Source organism: Acipenser ruthenus, chromosome 7, assembly GCF_902713425.1.
Source record: "Acipenser ruthenus chromosome 7, fAciRut3.2 maternal haplotype, whole genome shotgun sequence".
Classification (NCBI taxonomy): domain Eukaryota; kingdom Metazoa; phylum Chordata; class Actinopteri; order Acipenseriformes; family Acipenseridae; genus Acipenser; species Acipenser ruthenus.
The window spans coordinates 26,253,311-26,277,091 of record NC_081195.1 but is presented as its reverse complement, the minus strand read 5'-3'; the positions used below and the strand labels follow the sequence as shown (position 1 = coordinate 26,277,091).

Below are 23,781 nucleotides of genomic sequence, written 5' to 3'. Positions count from 1 at the left end.
CCTGGGGTTGGGAGGGCTTAGGTCGGCCAGGGTGTCCTCAGCTCACCGCACACCAGCGACCCCTGCGGGCTTGCCTGCAAGTGGCCCAGAGCTGCGTGGTCTTCTGATGCTGTAGCTCTGAGGTGGCTGCATGGCGGGCCTGCGGAGTGAAAAGACGCGGATGGCTGACGACACACGCTTCGGAGGACAGCGTGTGTTCGTCTTCGCCACTCCTGAGTCAGCGTGGGGGTGGTAGCGGTGAGCCAGGCTTAAAAAATTGGGGAATTTCAAATTGGGAAGAAAATGTGGTAAAAAAAAAACCAAGCAATTGGCAATTCCAAATTAAAATAAATAAATAAACATGATATCTGGTACTACATTAAGTTTAAGAACTCTGTTTGCAGGCCATGCTTTCAGATTGTATCGCACTTCCTTGGTCACTACACCTGAATTACCCCTGCCTCTACAAAGGCTCTTTTTCAAAGTTCTAAGTTGTTATTTTTAAGTTCAGAAACTTTGAACTGTGTGTAAGATTATGACCTTTTAAACGTTTGAGAATCATGTCACCGTACTGCCAGCGTCTCGAAGCTTGTATCGACAAGGAGCAAACTCGGAAAAGATGTCTCATCTCTCTGATAAACCAGACCGCACTGCAAGTTTGCATGGTTTGAGTTTTCTCATTTAAAAAAAAAAAGGCTATATTGATCGCAGAGTGATAGCTGGCTTATCGTAATATCATCCATAACAAGTAAACAGTAATTGTGATACATTTAGAATATAAAAAGAAGCTTCGAGTATTCAACTACAAACATCGAGTTCAACGATAAATGTTTCAACTACAGTGTCTTGTAGTTTTATTAAATACCCTCTATATACTATTGAGTGGCAGTCGTGTTTAGGTACTACAAACGTGTAGTATATAATGAATTACTGCTGGAAGACTATAAGGTGGTCCTAGCTATATCCCAGTCACAGGGCACAGAGGTTAAGAACTGAATACAGAGACTTTGGTAAAGCAATTTATTTTAAAGCAACAAGGACCTGGCTTGTGTAGGGGTTGCAGATATAGTGTACTAGGTTCAGATAAGCAGCACAGTTTTATCAGTAACATCCATTACTGGCCACAGCTGTAAATCAGAGCTACCGGTGCAAAGGCATATGCTATTATGTGTAGAATAAGAATTAGCAATGACAATATACATAATCATAAGTGTGACAGACGGACGTACGAACAGACAAACGCTCGCATCTATCCCCAGATTCTCAATAATATCTGCTAAATAATGCTAATACCAAGTTTCAATTGGATAAGCAGTTCTCCAGAGAGATAGTGTGCTAGTCATACATATGAGCGCCTCCACTGTGTCCCTCTCAAAGGGGGTTTCATCACCAGCAACACTGAATTACCAGGAAGGGAGAAGCAAGCACATAGGTCGATATCTTTCAAGAATGTGTTCGTTATCCCAAGATGAAGCAGTCTTGCAGGTTCCCTGTCCATGGCAGACAGCCCTAACATCGGTGTTTCTTCTAGAAGGGCTCTTCAGAGTAATACACTGGGATTGCATTGGGGTCCATGTGCAGGTTCTTTCTTTCTTAACCTGATGAGTTGTTGTTATTTTAAAAGGGAAGCTTTAAATGTCAATGTGTTTTCATGTTGGTTTTGCAGAACTAACATTCCTTCGAAAGGAAGTCAGTATTTGGTGTTGTTCGTGTGGGTGCGTGGGTGTGTGTGTGTTTGTGTGTGTGTTTGTGGGGGGTGTCTGTGTTTGTTTGTGTGTGTGTGTTTGTTGGGGTGTTTGTGTGTGAGTGTCAGTGTGTGTGTATCAGTGTGTGTGTCTGTTTTGTGGGGGTGTTTGTGTGTGTGTATCAGTGTGTGTGTCTGTGTTTGTGGGTGTGTATGTCAGTGTGTGTTTGTGAGGGTGTTTGTGTGTGTGTGTGTTTGTGTGTGTGTCAGTGTGTGTGTGTGTTTGTGGGGGTGTCCTTGTGTGAAGTGTTTAAAGTGCAAAGCAAACATCAAACCCTTGCTTTCAGACGAGCTCTGTTAATACACTGCACCCTCAAATGAAGATGAAAACCCCTTTCCTCTGGTTGCTGACCACCATAGCAGAACAATGATGCCTTTCACATCCATCACTGCGGTACTGAGTGCAGCATCCCCTCCAGCCATGGTGAAAGCAAACTGCAGGACAGCCACCTGCAGACATGGTGTAGTTACTTAATACAGTAACTACATTTTATTGGAGATTTTGCCTTGATAAACGTTCCAGCTATGTTTAAGTGCTAAAAGGTGTTTTGTATTGAAGTTTTAAAGATGAAGTAGCATCAAGTTATAGTTTCTTCATTTACTATTCCCTTAGCCTTTCATGTTGTTTACAATGTTTAGTGGTTTGTATTGCCGTTTCTCAAATGTAGTGTTTTATTTCACTTTTCGGTATAATTTGTTCAAGGTGACAATGAGTCCAGGAGCTGCTCTTCAGTTCTAACAAAATGCAGAATTTAGAAATTCTAAAACAAGCGACAAAAGTTTAAACTAGAAGTCGTTTCCATGTCTTCAATTCATTGAATTTACATTGAATAATAATAATATAATATCTTTATTTTTATATAGTGCCTTTCATAGTGGACCACCATCACAAAGTGCTTTACAGAGGTAGGTTGTGAACTGTGCATTATATGCAGAGTCACTTACAATAGGACATTTGATTTAACATCTCATCCGCAGGATGGAGCACAAGGAGGTTAAGTGACTTTCTCAGGGTCACACACAGTGAGTCAGTCAGTGGCAGAGGTGGGATTTGAATCCGTGACCTTCTGGTTACAAGCCCTGGACTTTGACGACTGGACCACACTGCCTCCTTAATGACATTGAGAAAGACATTGAATTTGTGACATTTCTGATAACTTTGAAGATCACAGGATATCCTTACATGTGATTCAACTCCAAACTTTCCTTTATTTTGATACCAAGAACATCTTGATAAACTGGAGTAATCCTTCAAAATGTACGTGGTATTTTTTGAGGTGCATTTGGCATGGTGGCTAAAGTCTGGTGGGGACCTGGTAACATATGAGGGCTTCTTTATTTTATTAAATAATTTTACTCAGTCACAATTTTAGACATGCTGCAAACCGTCTTTTAATGCACCTTCATATTGAGGCATGCATTACTCACAAGTCTTCATTATTCACACGTTATTAGTTTCATTAGTTATTGTTTATTTGCTAAGTTATCATGTGCAATAAATATATATTTTTGTATTTTTTTTTTGCGTACAATAGCGAGCAAATAAAAATATGTGGAATCAAAAGATGCAGAATAAAGGGTTTTATTAACAACATTTTTTTTTAAATCACTATAGAAGCTCGAAATGGTGTTTGGTCAATAGAAAAACTGTTCATTTATAAACCTGTTTTTTGTTCATTATTTTCTTTCATTTGTAAGTTAATCGCGTTTGTGTGAGCGGTGAGCTCAATTTTTGCCGCTGACGAGGCGTTAAACAAAGAGGACAGTAAAAAATGAAGGAAACATAATTTGATGAGTGAACTGTAATACTGAAAACATGATATCTTTTATGAGAGTTAATCTTAAAACTGTAACACAAACGAAAACACCTTATCTGAGTAATTTGGCAGCAAACAACTTGAAAGGGTAAGGAAACTGTGAACAAACAGATCAGTCAATGTAATTGTACACACTCTTTAAATGTGTACTGTATTAAACAGCTCAAACACATTATTATTATTATTATTTGTTTATTTAGCAGATGCCTTTATCCAAGGCGACTTACAGAGACTAGGGTGTGTGAACTATGCATCAGCTGCAGAGTCATTTACAACTACGTCTCACCCGAAAGACGGCGCACAAGGAGGTTAAGTGACTTGCTCAGGGTCACACAGGGAGTCAGTGGCTGAGGTGGGATTTGAACCAGGGACCTCCTGGTTACAAGCCCTTTTCACACAACAATTCAGCAGCTTAGTTTACAAAGTCTAGACCCACAAAGTAAACAGAAGAGAGGCTGGATTTGCATCATGGATATGACTGTCATCACAAAAATAAATATGCTCTAAACCCACTGATTGCATGTGTTATTGTTACCATTAGGTAATGCCTGTAGAAAAGACCAATCAGAATGGGCCTTGATGTCTGAAAAATGTAGATGTGTCGGGTGTGGTCAGTGCTGTTAGATCACATGCAGACAGAGCAGCAGCAGGTGTGGTCAGTGCTGTTAGATCACATGCAGACAGAGCAGCAGCAGGTGTGGTCAGTGCTGTTAGATCACATGCAGACAGAGCAGCAGCAGGTGTGGTCAGTGCTGTTAGATCACATGCAGACAGAGCAGCAGCAGGTGTGGTCAGTGCTGTTAGATCACACGCAGACAGAGCAGCAGCAGGTGTGGTCAGTGCTGTTAGATCACACGCAGACAGAGCAGCAGCAGGTGTGGTCAGTGCTGTTAGATCACACGCAGACAGAGCAGCAGCAGGTGTGGTCAGTGCTGTTAGATCACACGCAGACAGAGCAGCAGCAGGTGTGGTCAGTGCTGTTAGATCACACAGACAGAGGCTACTTGGATTTATTTCTTAGCAGAAATAAATCCTAGAAGGGCATCTGCTAATAAATAAATAAGTAAATAATAATAATAGAGGCATGGGTTCAAATCTGTCTCAGGTCAGAGATGAAGTCAGATTTGTTGGGCTAAACTTTGCCCCCTTGTGGATAAACCACTGAATGGCAGGCAATAGGTGTGCAGTCAGGAATGAGGTGCACTCTTAAGGTAACATTCTTCCATGGGGTTTGATGAACTCTATGTACTGCATTGCGGTGCAGACCTTGTTTGCGGTTCAGTTTGTCTAAATCCTCCAAAGGTAGCTTCACCTACTTAGCACTGGCCACGCCATCTCTCTTCTGAGAACTAAACTGCCGTCACCTTGCTGTTACCTGTATGATGTCATTACACAGATACATTTGGATTAATATACAAATACATGAAAACATAAACATGTATTATATGCATATTTTACAATTATTATGCAGTGCGTTGACCTTATATAAATTAAACGTGCTTTATTTTTGTTTTGGCAGGATCAGCAATTGTTACATTCTGACAAGCCACGAGGGATTTACACCAAAGATGTAATCTTAGCCCCGCTTCATGGCAACTGTGACCGAGCAATGAACGGCGGCGCTGTATGGGAACTGAAGAGCCACAAGGGGGCGCAGTTTTACAAAGAGGCGGTGCTTCTCTGGGAAAGGCGGGGACGAAAGGTCAGGGAACCAATCGGACGGCGAACCTGGCTTCTCAGCATCAGAGGAATCCCCGCTGATATAGCAGTGACGTCACTTTATTGATTGGTTGCCAGGGGAACCTCAACCTGTCCCCCTGAGGAGGAGGAGTCGCTGCTGCTGCTGCTGCTGCTGCTGCTACGGCTTGCAGGATGGGTCAATCCTCATCGTCCTACTCGACAGTGGCGGCGGCAAAGAAGGCAAAAGCAAAATCCTCCGAGAAGGCTACGTCCAAGGAGGCTACGGCAGGCGGGCGGATGAAATTCCGCAGAATCACCAGCGAGGACCGGAGGGATGACCGGTTCGACCGGGATATAACTAAAAATAAGGGGCTGGCAGAGACGACCTCGGATAAAATAAATACCTCCACACCTGACGAGATCGGGATAAAGTTGAGCAAGACTGATTTGTCTGGCGATGTGGACTCGTGGCGAGAGGACAGCAGCGGGATTGCCGGGGAGAATACTGCGGGTTCCCAGAATGCGAGCGGCGGGATTAACAGCAACGGGCAACCGGGGGTCTTAAACTGCGAGGATTCATTGAAGAGCTCTGGGGGGGACTCGGATTCAGTTATTACAACTCCTAAAAACAGTAATAACACGACAACTACTGCCAATTCAACAGGAGAGACCTCTGCAGATTCAGAGAGGGACTGTAGTTCTGTGTCGGAATGCGGGGACCATGAACGCAAAGGTTTGGAGCAAAACATGGAAAATAAAGTGAACTTTTTACAACCCGGGGCTGGCGTGAAAGCACTCCGGGGAGCCGCGGACACGAATTCGGAAGAGCCGAAAGTAAACAATCAACTCCAGCGGAGTTTGAGACTGGGTGGCGATTATGGAGAGAGCTGCAGTAATATGATTTCGCCCGTGCTCGAACCTTTTAACTCTGGCCAGGATCAAAACAACAGTACGCGTCCAAACGTGTCTGAAAATGCGGCGGACGCCAGTATACAAAGCAAGGGGTGCCCAGTGAACTCCAACAATGATGCGGACGACGCTTTAAGATCCCCTGATTCTCCAAACGCAGACCCCGATTTCCAGTGTGGGGTTACAGATCAAATCTGTAAAGTCCCTGAACGTCTGAGCTTCCCCGGCACGATCCCGCGGCTCATTGTGACCCGGGAGCCGAGCCCTTGCAGGGAAGAAGGGTTCGGGGGTGGCGGGGACGTGTCGGACTCGCACCCGGACGTGGAGTCGCCTTGCTCGGACAGTGGGTGCGGGGGGTCCCCGTCCCCCTCCTTGCTTCTCCGCAAGTTTTCTAGCTCGTCGTCTGCCGGCCTGTCCTCGGCTTCGTCTTTTGAAGAGTCGGAGGACGACTTCACCGGGAGCGACATTGAACCGAACAGCCTGAGCCTGCAGAATAGACTGGGGAGCCCCGACGACACGACGGGAGTAAGTCTTCATATCTACACGCAGCTGTGTTATAGAATCTGATCGTTCATTCGGGGTCCTGCAAATTTCTACATAGTACATGTATTTATTTATACAGGGGAAAAAAAGGTATACAGTCAGTATTTAGTACACCAGCGGTCACAGCCAGAAGCCTAGTGGTTTGCAGTGGGTTCCTGGCCTGCAGGGAGATACACAGGCGAGAAGAAATCCGTGGAAGAAGGCTAATTTCACAATGATTATTTCATTACCTGTGCTGCACAATTACACTTGACCATTTCCGGTGTAACAACGTCACTGCTGTTTTTACGAAATAAGCACACATATTGTCAAATAGTCAGTCAGAAACAAAACTGCAGTTAATATGGGAAAAAAAACACGAACGCGGCACACTTATACATGAGTGGTGTTTATGCATGTGAGCAAGACTTTCAAACATACCTGGGAGAAACCTGCTAACGTTTCACTAATATAATGCAGTACGTTTTTAAGGTGAAACATTTCCTCATGAAGTAAAATCGTGATGCGATATTGGTAAATGTCAGGGTGGAGTTGGCAATAACAAAGCAGATAAACCTGTGTTTTTAAATTCCGGGAAAGTATTATACAGAACTGGAATCCTGTGATTACGGGAGACTACTGAAGGAAACCGTGTGAAAGAGAGCTGGCCTTCCTGGGAGAGAGGTCTGTTTATCACTGGGTTTGTGTGTCCAGGATGGGAGTGTTCCTGTGCTATGTGCTGCAGCATTGCGTTCTCATTCAGAACTCAAGCAGACTGGCCTGGCAACACCACTCCCTCACAGCACAGTACAGCAAGCCCAGGTATAATAAGACACATCTGACTTGCCAGGTGAGGCTGCAGTGCAGAGAGGTAACTATATTAGTAAACTCACAGTGAAACTGAGTCCTGAGGAGAGTTAGGTACGCAAGGGAGGGAGTGCTCAGGCCTGGAGATGATGGAGGCATACTGGTTTGTATGTCGTTTTAATACAGCTTTGATGAAACTTGGTCATGACATTCCTCCTAGAGTTTTTCATTTCACAGTGTGGGGATCCACTTGCATTTTGGCGTTTTGGCCTGTGTGCTGCGCATGTGGGTTCTTGTGATGTTACTTTGTCGTGTTACTGAGAGTAGTAATGCTGTATTAACAAGCTTGTAGTTGCAACAGAAATACTGCTCGACACCCTGGTTGAAACTATCATGAAAGTCCTGGAATACACTAAAGCAGTAACTTTACTTGCAGTGAATGGACCGCGTATATCCTGTCTGATTCTGTACTCGGTACACTATCTCTGCCCAGTGCGATACTGTAGAGAGGTTACTGTGATATCATGCATTGATGTGCTCTGTGTGGCTGTCTTTGCCTGGTACAGCTAAATAGACAAGTCAAATGGTTAATTGATTTCTGGCTGAACACTTAAACTGAAAAGTAAATTTTTTAACCCCTGTGATTTCTTTTTTCTTTCTTTCCATGATAGCTTTTTGGAGACGCAGCCCTTGTTTTATAGATAGTTTTAGGGATGAATTTCAAGCAATGTTTTGATAATTCGCTGATAGAATGTCTTTAAAAGGACATAAACATAATATTCTACAATTTAGCACATACTGTTTGTTGTACTGGTAAGCATTTCAATATTTAGGAACATTTGGTGTATAATAACTAGAGAATTATCAATTTTGAATATGCTATTTTTTCTGCTTTAATATTATGTTTAATCTTGAAGTACTTAATGCTGTGCTAAACATTTAGACGAGTAATGCACAGCAAATACATAAATAAAAATCAGCTACTTGGTTAACTAGCACTGGGAATATGCACTAGCTAAATTGGTGCAGTTATTAGTGTCATAATGTAGTTTGTGGGAGCCAGTGGGAGTCTCTACCCCTGAATGTAAAGTGAAGATGGCTGTGTGGTTTAGTCAGAGGAAGCTGCATCACACAGGACTTTGTTGTCCCCATCCTGCTTGCCCCTGGGGCTGACGTGCTTCACAGACTGCTGTGCAGCCAAGGAAGTACAGTTCTCCTCTTTGCTCAGTCATATGGCATCATGTTTGTAAAATAGATTATGAAATGTGTGTGTTCTGTGTGATATTCAGTGCTGAGAACATTGCTTGTCATGCTCTTCCTTTGTTCATACTAAAATTCTTCAGAAAGTTAGTACACCAGGGTTGAGGAAAAACTACAAACATGCATTACACTGCCGAGAGGGTGTGCATGGAGAGCCGGAATACTGTCTTAAAGAATGCTAGGGCAAAAAAAAGAAGTGAGACTTAAACGGTGACTAAAGTTTCCCTTGCCTGTGCTGATCACAGAGCAAGGGTGTGGACAAAGGGAGAGGATTGTATCACAGGAGCATGGACTAGGAGAGGATTGTATCACAGGAGCATGGACTAGGAGAGGATTGTATTGCAGCAGCATGACACCCCAGCTGATACCCCCAATACATCACAGCAGGGGATACGATGGGAACGGATCCCTGAGCCTTGGCTTGTGTCAGGGAGTGCAAACATGTTAATGCAGGTCCTCTCTGGCTTGCTAACTACCTGTCTGACCTGAGGCTGAAGAGCTTTGCATTCCCAACACAGCTTCACACTTTCCTCCCCCTCCCTCCCTGACGTGCCTCAGCCTTCTTCTCAGGCCCTGAGTGCCTTTGGAACCTGCACCCCTCCCCTGAAAAATTCCACTTACTGATGTGTAAAAATGAAACGCCTTCAAAGGATCTTGACTGCGATTTGCCCTGCAATAGCTTTAACAAGTACATGCTTGTATTCCTACTGTTTCACAGACCCCACTTAGCACTAATCTTAGACTAGCTAAGTGTTAGGTTGGTGTTAATTGTGGTGGAGCTACCCCATTCTTTTCTAATGAACTCTAGGTGTAGGGTAGCCCTGAACTAGAGCTACAGAATGCTCTAATAATTCAGATGGCTTCACAGACCTGATCAGCACGAATCCTGGAGTACCGAGCGCTCCCTCTTGCTCTCCTTTCTGTGAAAGACCTCTTGTGTAGTCACCTGATCAATCTGTTTTCTTGGATGCCTTTGCAGAGACTCAGTGTTGTGCTTCACCAGGAATGAACGGAATGTGGCGTGGTAAATGCTGTAGCTGTTAGAAATGTCGCGCTCGCTACACACAGGGAGCACATCGGCCTTGCAGTGTGGACTCAGCAGTGTCTGCAATAGTTGGAAAGGAAGCTTGCAGGATAAACAAACAAGAAGGTACAAGATGCTGACGATCCTGTTCAGCAATTTTTGCCGTGGGAGGGTTTTATTAGAAGATAAGCCCTTTTAAAAAAAAATAAAAGTTTCTCTAAATTGTAAATTCTAGGAAATGAAATGGGATTTGATCAAGACTTCTTTCTGTATTGTCCTGAAACAATGCCAGTTGTGAGCAGCACAGCACGCACTCCCTGTGAATCAGTCTGCAATGAGCAATGTCATTGCTGTACTGGGAGGCCTGACTCACTCATTATCCTCTGTGTGTGTGTGTGTGTGTGTGTGTGTGGATATGAGTGTCTGCATTCCTCAGGAAGCACCAGTGAATTAAATCAATCGTTTCCTAATGTCCTTCCTGCTGCTTTTTCATTTTCCTGAATTCTGGATTTGGTGGGCCAATGAAGGCTGTGTCTTGGGAATTGGGTCTTCAAACTTGGGCATTTGTTACAAGAAGGGCCATACTGTGAGTGTAGTTCTGTGTGTCTGTCATAGTTAGCTATTTTACGAGGACCACTCATCAAACTGTGAAGCAGTATAACTCTTGTGTTCTTTGATAAGTCAAACACTACAATTGTGCTTAATAAAAATGTGCAAAACTAATCTGAGAAACTCAGCCCATGCTACAGCATAAGCAAACTTTAAAAAAAAAAAAAAATACAACCATATGTCCTGCTTATAAAATTGCATTTCTATGAAAAATGTATAATATTAAACCTATTGTTTGTGCTTTGGCTTGCTCTAGTCCACGTAGTTTGAGCTTTTAACTCCCCCGTTGTGTTATTCTGGAAATGATGATGAAACTTTTGCTATATTTCAAATTTTCGACAAAGGTGTTGCAATATTCAAATGATTAAATAGTTTTATGCCGGTAAAATAGGCTAATAGATTAGATTTCTATGCAGTCTGTTGTGACAGAGCAACATAAACCATGCTTCTCCAAAAGCTTCATAATTCTCCACAATATTCCCAATGTGTTTTAGAAGTTTAGCCTAGTTACTTAAATACATAGCAAAGTGTACTCATGTACAGCAAAAACATGATGAAGCATAGGTAAGCATTGCAAAGCACAGAGAGGTACAGTAAAGCATATTAAAAACATGTCAAACTATGGGTTAACCATGGTGTGTTAATGTTTCATTATGTGGTTTACTGCAGTCACAGAGGCTCCCATGTGGAAGGGATAGTGTGTGATCAAATCTGCCATAGATGCAACCTGATTTTTATTTTGTCATAAACATTAATACCAAAAAAATCTACTTCCAGGTTAGACCCAATAAAGTGGTCAAGCAACATTGTTTTCATCAGTCCCCAGAGTTTGCATCCTTTGGTGAAGTGGGCTTAAGCAAAGTGTGGAAGCAGTAGAGTGGTCTCATTGAGCTCAAGGACTTGCAGACAGACAGACAGACAGAGTCCCGTGCCACAGATTCCAGTGTGGAGGAAAGACTGCTGAAACCCTACTCCGTGTTTCTGGATCACAGCCTGCCGGGCAGTAGAGGATTGGAATTGAACAAAAGAAACTGGACAAAACGCTTTCTGACCCCTTGCAGCTCAGTGGGAGTTGGTTCCTGAATCAGTGTTTCATTGTGTAATAGTTACTAGGACATGTTGTTTGTGGTTAATGGTTTTGATGGTGTGTGGAGGTTTCCTCATCATCAAGTTTTCATCATTATCAAGTGGGAGTAATAATAATCTATTTTAAGTCTGAGGTCTTTTGTTAAATATCTCTCCTCAGGGTATAAGAAGGATAATGTTTCCTATGTCCTAATCCTCACCCCATTGACTGGTACAGAAACTAGGGTGGGCAGCAGGACTGTAGTCACAACAAAACAGTAATTATAACCTTGGGTCTAGTAGTGAATGGATTCAGATTTCCAAAGGTCAACATTGGTAAAAAGGCTTGAATTCCTGGAATTCCAAGAAACGCTCACCAAGTTTGAACTTGATCTGCAGGTTCTTACCACCAATAAATAGAACACAAAACATCAGAATGTTTAAGAATGACAGAAGGCCATGTGGACCATCATCCTGTTCCTAGTAGCTGATCCCAAAACTTTGTAAATCGGATTGTTAAAGGATCCCAGTGATTCAGCATCAACAACATGGCTAGGTAGCCCATTCCATACCCTTACCACACTATGTAAAAAAAGTGTCTTTGACCCTGTCTCCACTTAATATAACTTTTCATCCTACAGCACCTGGGATAGGTTGGGCTAATGGGGGCTGCATCTTAGCAACCAGTGGTCTTTTTCATTTACAAGAACTTAATCAACATGATAATTAAAAGTATTTTCTGCAGCGCTCTTAAAAAAATGATTAAAATAAAAGCCAACCATGGAACTTCCGTTCTGTCAGCTGACTCACACTGACACGAGACTGACTCGCACTGACTGACACATGGATGGAACTTCACATGTTTCACTCTTACAGAATAGATTTTGAAAACTGCGACGAAGCTCATCAGGAGATTTTCCATTCATGTTTCTGTGAAGGCCGGGAAATACAAGGCAGCTTTCAGACACCTTTTTCTGATAAGTGTTTACACTGGTATCCACAACACAACAGACGCCGAAAGACAAAACTAGCCCCATGATTGTGATGGACGATACTGGTGAGTGCTTTTTGGCTTGCTAATGCGCTGTTGCTGGGATTGCATTGAGATTGTCCAGTCCATAAATAGTAAAGATTTTGATTACCATGTAGAGATGTAACAATTAATCTTTTTTTTTTTTTTTTTTTTATTCTTCTCATCATTGATTGCCATGACTTTTAGTTAGCAAATCTCTAATAAACATTTAGAAATACACCCAACCCCTCGTTATATTGCCCCTCGCTATACTGTGGATTCGGATCGCGATCCTGGAGTTGGCTCCCCATTTTTGCTGTCTAAATACGCATGCCTTAGCTGCAATACACATAGGCACTTGGAATTACTGTTTGTTTTATTTCATACTGCACATCACAAACAACAATATACAAAACAATTAAAAACAAAGCATTAATATCTTACTGTTATCATATACACACGCACTGCACAATAACACAAAGCAAATTAAATATCTACTTGCTGAAGCGGTTTTTATTTTAGCCAGCGAGGTGTTCACATGTGGCAGCCATGCACTAGCAAAAGTTACAAGGCAGTGACGTCAGCTCCCTAGCAACAAGCCTCCTGTGTTGGGAATGGATTCTTTCAATGCAGGGGGTTTGTGCATTAGAGAAAGCAGAGGAAGATGAAATTAATTGGAGACAAGTTGATGAGAAGCAATTACCCTCCGCTGTGTGAGAAGACGGCGTGCTGCTTTTTATATGAAAAATGAGAGAAAACGGCTATATCGCGGCCTTCGATACATAGCGGATTTGTATCGGACCCAGACATCAGTGATATCGAGTGGGTGGTGTACTAAGAGAAACTTAAATCCAGTGACAAACGTTTAGACAAAGCCTTTTTCAATTCTAGTTGAAACGTTTGTGATTTAATTTAAGTTTCTTTTAGTATTTCTAAATTATGCACTTGGGTTTAATAGTTATGGATGCTGATTGATAGATTTAATCAGGTGCCCTATTTGGAGACTCAAGTAAATATTATATTAATACTACATGCATGTCTTCAGTTATATTTGAAGATTTTCTGCAGTCCACACACTATTTTTGTTCTTGATTTTGAATATCGTTCAGTGCATCAGTTATTACCTGTCCAATGTTTAGGAAATTGGTTTCATTATAATGAATGATTGAATCCTGGAATCATGATTTTTTTAAAAACTTGCCACAGACATTTATACAAGGTAATCCCACCCTCTGTATACAGTAGTGCGCAATCACATACAGCACATGATCTTTGTAACAGCAGTGAATTGAACTATTAAAAGCTATATCTTGGGGACCATGTGTCTGCTTTTGCTGAAACGGTACTGACTCCTGTAATGTGGTGTTTATGTTCTAGTTCAGGGAATATTTACAGTACTGATGCACCGAATAATGTTCAGTGGTGAGTTACAGTATTAAAGGCTACAGCTAAAAACAGTTTAGGAAAATAGAAACGTGTAAAGCACAGCACTTGTGTCAATGTATTTGTAATGTGTTGCTAAAGGTCCTGACAGGGGAGATGTACAGTGCATCTTCTAGTTAATATGCTCATTGTGTGTGTGTGTGTGTGTGTGTGTGTGAACCCTCGGAGTCTGGGATTCTAATTTGAGAAGCTTTCTCTAGCAATGCAAATTAGATCAGAGGAGATAAGTACCATATTTATTTTAAAGAAATCGTGCAGCTGTCACCAGTGTGTGTTCAGTCATTAACTGGAAGCAAACTTAACCGGCTGCCAGGTTCCTAAATGCAGTGTAACAGGCAGTGCGTCACTAAGGCAGACATTTGCTGTATTTCTTTGTAAGTTTCGACTACTCTTTCAGAAATGGGAATTTTCACGGCAACTACGTATTACACGGCAATGGGTACATTTTACGGAAATAGTGAAATCCTTGAGTACCATGAAAAAAATACAGCCTTACATACAAGGTGTTGGCAGTACTTGTCTTTCACCCCTGGAGGTCTAAATTGGAAACTGATAGTGTAACTCGCATCACAAAACACACAGATTCTTGGGATATACAGTGTTGAGGGTTCTGTCTGTCTGTACATCCGTCCATCTGTATGTCACACTTATGTTTTTACACATATGTGGACAGTCAGTCACCAATTTGTGATGAAGCAGTTCACTGCCATGTCTTAGTCTGTTGTTGATCTACAGTATGTCCCAGTTATCAACCTGTTCAACAGAGGGATATCTGGATGTGTGTGTTTACTGACTTGTGTTCTCTGTAGCGTGGTTTTGCACCAGTGGCTGTGGGGTCGGTGTGCTTTCAGTGTTTATGTGAACACGCATGACAGATTTCCGAGAGGGAGGCTGGGTGATCTACACATTGCTGATATTCTTTGCCTGGCTGCACTCACTTGGTTTGTTTGCTGGTAAGACATAAACAAGGGAAACTGCACAGCACGTTGGCAGACAGGAGGGTCAGAATGTAGGGGTATACTCTCTCTCTTTACCACTTCTCTTTCTCTTTTGACTCGTTCAGATCTCCATCAGCATCCCTGAATTGGTATCCTCACGTTTTCAGTTTGTGTAAACAACAGTTAATCTTGCACATGGTGTAGTGTACTTAAGATGGGTGTAGGAACAATTGCAGCTACATGTGGGTGATAAAAAGTAATCCCTTTAAGTAATGTGCTGTAATAGTAATGAATACTGTGTGTAATATATAACCACCTACTGCTGCAAATTAGCAGCAGGAGCATGCATGTTTTGAATTGGTGGCAGGCATGTTTTAAGGAACTTTGTCGCACAGAAAGATACTGTTTTGAGGGGGGATGTAAACAAACTGGAGTATCAACAAGGTTTTCTTTTGTAGTAGATTTACACAAAGTTAAACGGAAGCAATCCTCTTTTTAAATTTGATGTTTTTACCAGCAGGTTTGTTGTCCATAAAGCTAAAACTACCATTTGGGATTATAAATAACAAATTAACTACAACGGCTTATCTAATATCTGTTTTGCTTTGAAAGCAGTAAAAACATTAGAAAGTTCAAACTGAACAGGAAGAAAAAAACTTTAAAGTTTTACAAATGCAAAAATATATATATATATTTTATTTTGTTTTAAGTATTTCTCTAAAGTAAGTCTGGCTCTAGAAGGTGAGAAACAGGATTCACTGTCATTATCACTTTTTCTTTTATGTTTTTTGTTTTACTATGTTTGGTTTCTCCTGCATAGTTAAACTGACAGACAGAAACCACAAGAGCGACGGTCCCAAGCGCGTGTAATGGAAAATTCAGAAGAAGGTGGCTCTGTTGCTAGGCAACCGGGTGACGTTGCCTTAGTCTTGAGTTTGTCTCGCTCTTTTTTTTTTTTGCTTTTTTTTCAGCGAGCTGCTGCATTAGAGTAGGGAAGCCTTTTTTGCTGTATCATTTTGGGCTTCAGAACCTTTTCTTTTGAGATCCTTCAGTTGCAAAAAAAAAAAGTCTTGGGCTATATGTACTTGAGTTGAATGGGGTTGCTAGTTGGCACCAAGTGGAGATGCTTCCGATGCTAGAGGGCGAGGATGATGAGCTAGCAAGCCTGTCTTTCACAGCTGATTCCACCTCGGTGAGCCTTTTACTTTCTATCCTGAAACTTTTCAATCAATTTGTGTGTATTTATCGAGCAATACTACCCAACACATTACAGGGAAGAAGACTCCCATTGCATAGAAGTTTGATCCATTCCTGGTTTTATTCGGAGGCTAATACACACCTAAGCTTGTTACCTATACACTGGGGCTAATCAAGCTCATAGTTAAACCTGGAGTGGGTGAAACTGCTTTGTAATGGGAGTCTTATTTCCACCCCTGCATTAGAGTGCACACTCTGTACATGATAAATGCCATCAATACCGTTTGTTAATCAACAACCATTTGATACATGACAATTTACTGTAGTGTTTAAAATGTATTCAGTGCTGAAAGGATCCTGTTTGAATTCCTGCACATACAGCAATTTATAACTGACTGTATCCTGCAAAGCAAGCCGATGCATCAGTGATGTCTGGAGTACTGCAAGTACTGTATTCCTCTGCACAGAACAGTGTTTCCTTTATTTCATGGGGAACCGGGGTTATTTTGCTACTGATGGGTTTTTTGTGTGTGTGGGTGTGTGGTTTTTTTTTTTTTTGTTTGTTTTTTACTGTAATATGGTACCAATTTTACTTGTTCCAAAATGATGCAATAAGTATATGCATTAGTAGACCAGTTGAGACATGCCACCGTATCAATAAAAACATGCTGGATTTGCTTTTAGAAACATGACATTTTGAACGTTCCCTATGCTGAGCTCTCTCATTGTTTTAGTTGAAACCCCTGGGGACATAGGCTTGCCCTTATGATACTATAAGTATTGTGACAATCGATGAGACACCAGGTCAAGCAAACACATGTTTTAGTGAGTGTCTTAATCAGTGTACTTCTGATTTACTGTTTTAAAGTTATGGAATCCTATAGGTTGATAATTCAGTATACAGTGAAGGTAAATGGTTTAGTACTAGGCTGTAAATCTACATGTAATAGAGTAATGTTTGGTTTCACAGAGGCTAGTTAGCATTAATCTTGGACTAACTTCAGTACTTAAAGTAATATTTGGTAGCTCAGGACTGGTGGTATTATGGGTCTGTGAAACCAGTCACTTAAACGTTTCAACCTCCTGACTTACTGTTTAAACTGTCAGGCGTTTTCAATGATTGTCAAGCGATTTTAGTATTTATAATGTGTGTGTGTGTGTGTCTAATATATATATATATATATATAATATACACTACATTTTTTAAATTGTTCATATAACACCATTTAAAAATGACTAAATCAAAAGGGTATCTCTTACACAGTGGTTTACAATGCACCAGGCTACTAAAACTAAATGCACTTTTTAGATGTGAAAAATCAATGCAAGAACCTCATAAAAACCTTTTAGTTAAATACCATTTAGGATATATGGAGATATATCATTTGTTTTCTGTTTGAACCTCATTTACTGGTGTGAAAGCAGTTTAACCCTGATCAGTGATACAATGATATTTGGATTACTAAATGTGCCGGCAGCATCACAGACTGTAACATGGTTATTACTAGGAGGCCTGGATTCTCGCTAATAAAGCAAATGCACCAAACTAAGTATACAGTTGCAAACAAAGGTTTGTTCCTAATGCATGAGCACAGTATCAGAACAGTCCTGTAGAAAAAAAAAAGTTCTTATTTGTGTACGAGAAAGACTGGATTAAAAAAACTGCTAGAAAACAAACTGCCTTCTTGAAATGGCCTTCACATTGGTGCAATACAAGCTTGAATGATTAGCTGTTTTGGAAGTGTGACAAAGTTGCAAAAATGTGCCCTGGAATTCCGGCCCACGCACGGGTCTGAAGCACGATGGGGAATGCTGGCAGTTCAACCCTGCGTGGCGTCAGCACTGCATCTTATCATTTAGCCAAGTTTTCAACTCCAGCAAACCAGCTTGCATGTGCTGAATTTGTTCACAGTAACGGCAAGGGGAAATCCTTCTGTACTGTACATCGAGAGAAAGGAAAAGCATTCCATTCTTTCAGTAACTGTACTTCCTTATACTGGATTCCCCGTGCCAAAGCTGTTCTCAGCAGCCACTGTGATGTGGGATTGACCCCGTGGATAACGACCAGGCCAAGCAGGCTTTCCAGTCACTTCCCTTTGAGCCAACAAAGTGATTCCAGAACAAATGAGCAGTTTTGAAAGAACCAGTTGTTTATTATAATAGTGGTAAACATGTCTTAATTTGTCAAGAAGTCAAGGCAAGCCTTCAGATTGTATTGCACTTCCTTGGTCTTCAGAGTGAAAATATAACTTGAAGCTACTTTCTCTTTAAAACATTGAAGGGGTGGATCGTTTACACAGACAAAATCCTGTATATTTGCAACATACTTCAGCGCCAGCTTTCATCATTGTGTTGGACCCCGTGCCCCTGCGGGGTTTCTAACTTTAAATCTGCGCTCTGCGAGAGTCGGCGCACCGTCCTCGTCTTTGTCTGTGTGTTCCTCAGCCCTGCGTAGCTGGTGAAGGAGGTTGGGAGGACCTCAGCTGTTGTGCAGTAGGAGCCTGGCAGCTTTTGTTGCATCTCCCCCTCCCTGCTCGGAGTGCGTTAGAGGGGCAGCAAGGAGAGAACGCTGTCATTGTGCCTCCACGCCTGCCAGCTACTTGTCTGTGCATCGCCCTGGCTGTGGAGTCTGTACTGGCAAGTGGAGAAGCACACTGCATTGCTGCTGGCTGGGAGACATACTGCACGTTTATGATACTAGAAGCGTAGCCTGCTGGTATGGTTAGTGAATACAACATTATATTCCTGTGTTTATTACTATGATTTGGGTATCGTGAAGCTTACATAAGCGCTTAAAGGATTTACAGTTGACGGTATAGCTTGCTACAAATAGAATGATGTATCTTGTGAAGCTGTACAGCTATGGCCAGATGTTTTGAATCCCCCTATTATTATTAGTTTATTTAGAAGATGCCTTTATCCAAGGCGACTTACAGAGACTAGGGTGTGTGAACTATGCATCAGCAGAGTCACTTACAATTACATCTCACCCAAAAGACAGAGCACAAGGAGGTTAAGTGACTTGCTCAGGGTCACACAATGAGTCAGTGGCTGAGGCGGGATTTGAACCGGGGACCTCCTGGTTACAAGCCCTTTTCTTTAACCACTGGACTACACAGCCTGCTATACAATAAACTAATTTTGCTTCATAAAGTCGAATGAAACCTGCTGAATAATGTTACGTTAACATATTGAATTACACACCGCTTTGTAGTTTTCCATATACTTCACTGTCATTTTAATATATGATATTTCGAAATCCAACATGAAATACTGTACTAGTATTATGGCTTCCGGTAAACTTTTGCGATGTCATTGGTTTTTAATTTTTTTTAATTTTATTTATTACATGTTGTTAAATAAAAGATCAAGATTATGTTCATATTGATCTATCTATCTATCTATCTATCTATCTAAATTATATAATTTATTTTTTTTATGTCTCAATCCTGAAATTCTAGGTGTTGCAAGACATTTGGCCATTGCTGTAGATTAGGTAGAGAAGTTATTAGGCCCCCTTTGATTTTGTGAGAATTTGAAGTTCTGTAAAGTTTATTACTATAGTCATGTATTACTTTATTTCTATGACTAAGACATGCTAAAGTTTCTACAGTACATCTAAATACATGTTTAAACAGAGTAGAAGCCCTGTTTTATCATACTTTTGACAAACAGGAAGCTTTACATTTTAATATACTTGCAATGACTTTTGGAAGTTCTAGTTCTTGTAAAAGAATAACAAGTTATTTTTTTATTATTATTTAAGATAATGACTGTTCCTTTATAAAAGTTTCCCAAAGTAAAAACAGAGCGTAGTAAAGCACAGGTCAGCAAAAATGCATGTTTACCATAATGTCTTTTGTGTAAGAAAATATGCTGGTAATACATATTAAGCAAAAATTACTGTCCTTTAAGCCCAATGGCTGCTTATTGCCTCTGTCATTCACTTCTATTGAAAAAGAAAACATGCAGTGGAATATGGAGAAGCACAGCAGTCCGGTCTCGGGTGTCCTGCCAGTGTAACGGATGAAGTCAACTCTCCAGCCTAGCTGATTCGCTGAGCTGTACAGTATCAGGTGCTGCTATAACCAGCAGTTTATTTATTCTCCTCACCGTGGATGAATATCCCTGACGACAGGGAATACACTGCAGTGGAGGTGCTGGACAGATTCAATCGACACGGGTCTCGCGTGAGACTGCTCTCGGGATGGACAGTCCTTTATTTCTTTGTCCAGATCAGACTAACATGATGAGTTCTGGGCTGATGACTAAGGCAGTATCTTCTGTGTGCAGATGTTTTGGGAATGCAGTTCATGGAAACATACTTAGTGACGCAGGGCTTAAAGCTTGCATTTGGTATATTATTGCAATGACCAGGTATCTCTGTGTTCATTTGTACCCCAGCTGTATTCAACAAGCTGGTGTGCTGATAATCTGTGAATATTTCAACAGTCAGGGATTACAGAGAGCAGAGTGTGGGGGTTAGCTAATGAGAGGACAAACTTTAACATATTGAGAATGTTTGTAACTGAAAATACACCATAAGAAGCCCTCCATGGCTGTTTTATAAGTAACTTCAACATGTATTTCATTGTAAAGGAAAGGAAGTATTGATTATGTAATAAATTGGCCCACTCTGTACACTTACTGCTGTGCAAAACACAAAGGCTGGTTTCACAGACCCAGATCAGCACCTTGAACTTCCTTATCCAAAGTACATTAGGTAGTCCAAGATTAGTGCTAATCAAGGTCTGTGAAACCAGCCCGTAGTCTAACACCTATGATTTATTGTTAAACCCAGTTAAGGTCATTTTCTAAACATTTAAAACTTGGATGCTGTTTAAACTCTAAACTATTAACACTCCTGGAGCAGGTAGAGATGCCGAGCGAAACACTCCCTCCTATAGTTTACTTAAAAGTAGTGATGAAGGTCTCAGCCAAAAAGATTTTGTGTTTATCTTATAGTGCTTCTATCTAAAAACATGCTTTCATGCCCCTTGCAGTTGCATTTGTCTAGTCTTGAAACAAACCCATGATATCGTAAACACGTATTTTCATTTTAAACATCTGGTACTACAGTAAGGAAAAGAAACTTCTCAGTTTGTTTGCCTTGCTTTCCAAAAAGCAATGCTTACAGTGCTGCACTTCCTAGGTTGCTTCAGCAGTGTCACAAAGCAAGGCCTGCAAAGAGGTATTTATTTACCTAGTACCTGGTGTCATGTTTTAAAACAAAGTGCTCGCTAGAACAGATTTCTTTCAAAACGACACCTTTTGAAAATTGTATGGAATTAATTTGTTGGCTACAATTGCTGTTTTATTGTAAGAGGAAGGCATTTGACAAACCTTGCCTGTGCTTGACTCGTACACATGCACAGATGGCCATATACATCCACCCCTGGCCTTGCCATGCTCTGGCTGTGGGAATGTATTCCTGAGAGCAGAGAGCAGGGTTGCATGGTCCTGATTTACTGGTGTGCAGCGGCCCTGTCATCTTGGGCTTTAGGTGTTGTTTTTTCTGCTTTGAAAGAATCACTTGAGCTCATCTTGCAGCCTGTGACTGAGGAGTGCTGTGTGATGTTAGCCTGTGGGTATACAGTGCTGTGCCTCACTGAGGAGTGCTGTGTGATGTTAGCCTGTGGGTATACAGTGCTGTGCCTCACTGAGGAGTGCTGTGTGATGTTAGCCTGTGGGTATACAGTGCTGTGCCTCACTGAGGAGTGCTGTGTGGTGTTAGCCTGTGGGTATACAGTGCTGTGCCTCACTGAGGAGTGCTGTGTGATGTTAGCCTGTGGGTATACAATGCTGTGCCTCACTGAGGAGTGCTGTGTGATGTTACATTGACACAGTGCTCTGAAAAATGTAGCTGTCTAAATAGCTACCAAACCTTATCAATGCTGATTAGATGCTAAAATGCATTTTTGAGTGTTTCCTGTAGATGATGTTTATAGTTTTGTGATGGTTACTGTCGCAAGGGGGGCTAATCTGTCGTTCTGTTAGTGGCGTTAAGATCTCTCAAGATTGCTGACAGGAATGCATTGTTTTTCCCATATAAGGTATGGCTCCTTGAGATGTACAGTACTGTAAATCTATATATTTAGAAAATTGCTCATTAGAGATGTAACCCTACACTAATGTCACGATTCCAAGTGTCCCAATACTCCTGATGGCCTTGATTGGCTACTAGAATGATGCATAATAAGAGGATCATTTAGTGATGGACCATTTTGTTAATATAATGAGTTAGGGGAGTACGTACTCATACAAACTATAAAGCACAATTAATTCAAAAACCAGTTGGTGAACTAGAACAAGCTACGCCATGTGATTTTGATCTTGTATCACAATACAAATGATATATTCCTCTATTACAATACATGATGTCAAGAACGTATCACTTTGCATTGATACACAATGAATTGTCACACCCCTGTTGCTTGTCCTGTGTTCTTCATCTGGACATCTCTGTGAATGTCAAACCTGGATGTAGCTCGTGGTGAAGTACTTTTTCATGATCAAATTCAAGCCCTTGACCTTTAAATATGGAACACACAGTACTGCTCTGTTGTGTAAATACCAGATCTAGAAATGCATATCAATGGGATTTTTGGATATGGTGTCCTAATTGCTCGGATTTTAGTGTTTAGCATTGTCCAACAATAATATTTACTCAGCCTGCCGCAAGTTGTTCTCTGTGTAATATACAGAGCTTTCACTACAAAAGCACTCCATGTTTGCACTGTGTAGTTGTACTATGTGAGAGACAGACATAGGTTTTTTTGAAATAGGTTTTACACCGCACGGATGGAGCTGTTGTGTGTGTCAGCAGGTATTGTGGGGCTGCTTCTCTGCTTAACCTACATCAGCCTGTAGCATTGACACAGAGTGAACACCGTGTTTATCAAGGAGTGCTGAACACAGACATCTTGCAGCAGCTCGCCATGTCTAGCAGGCAGCGCAGGCTGAAGCATGGCGTTTTTCAGACTCTGTGCAGGAAGGCTGGAGTGACCACTGCACGTTCATACATTTTACATTGTTTCAGTAAGTTTTATTGGTTCCTGTTAAACTTTATATTAAACACGTTTAAGACATTGGGAATGTTTTAAATAATCAGAAAAGCCGTCATTAGAAACTCACTTTATAAATTACTGCAGCTTGCGTGACTGAGCAGGAAAGAATGACCTGCTATATAAATGACACAGGACATAAACATGTAAATCATGGATCTGTTTAAACAGAAATAGCACAGCCGACAGATACTGTGCAGAAAAACCCTGTCTAAAACCAGATTGGCAGAACATTTTGAAAGAGAATTTGGTTGACATATTGTGTTCACAACAGTGAGATGGATGGCTTGAAATTACAAGTCCTGAAATTCCCCTGTGCAGAACCTGTTCAGCAGTTATCTGAAGTGTGGTTTTCTCATTTAAACAGGACTCTCCCAGGTCTACAGCTTGCTGCAGACCTCCAGATGAGAACCACAAACTGCGCTCTGCAGAGATTGACAAGGGCATTCTGGAATTTCTCTTTGTATAAAACATATTTAATGCACACATTTTTTTTTTCTTTATAGAAAACCTTTCTTAGGAAGACCATGAATTTGTAGGTTTCTTTTAGTATTTCTGTATTCCGCACTATGGAGTGTTTTTATTTGCTATCGGTGATGCACTGACTGGTCGAGAATGTTAGTAAAATTAAAAGACTCCTTAGTCTCCAATGCATGCGATCCAACAGACCTGTATACTGTGTGTGTGAGAGTTGTGTGCAACTACTCTGCA

The 23,781-nt window shown here is 41.3% G+C and overlaps 1 protein-coding gene across 1 annotated transcript in view; it reads left to right on the top strand.

Annotated features, from left to right (window-relative positions):
- LOC117416187 (inositol-trisphosphate 3-kinase C-like) overlaps positions 1-23,781 on the top strand; it is a 48,613-nt gene that overhangs the window by 8,765 nt on the left and 16,067 nt on the right. The window contains exon 2 of the mRNA XM_034027263.3: positions 5,060-6,654. Coding sequence (XP_033883154.3) covers positions 5,413-6,654 — 1,242 coding nt within the window. The 5' untranslated portion in view covers positions 5,060-5,412. The remainder of the gene's footprint in view (positions 1-5,059; positions 6,655-23,781) is intronic.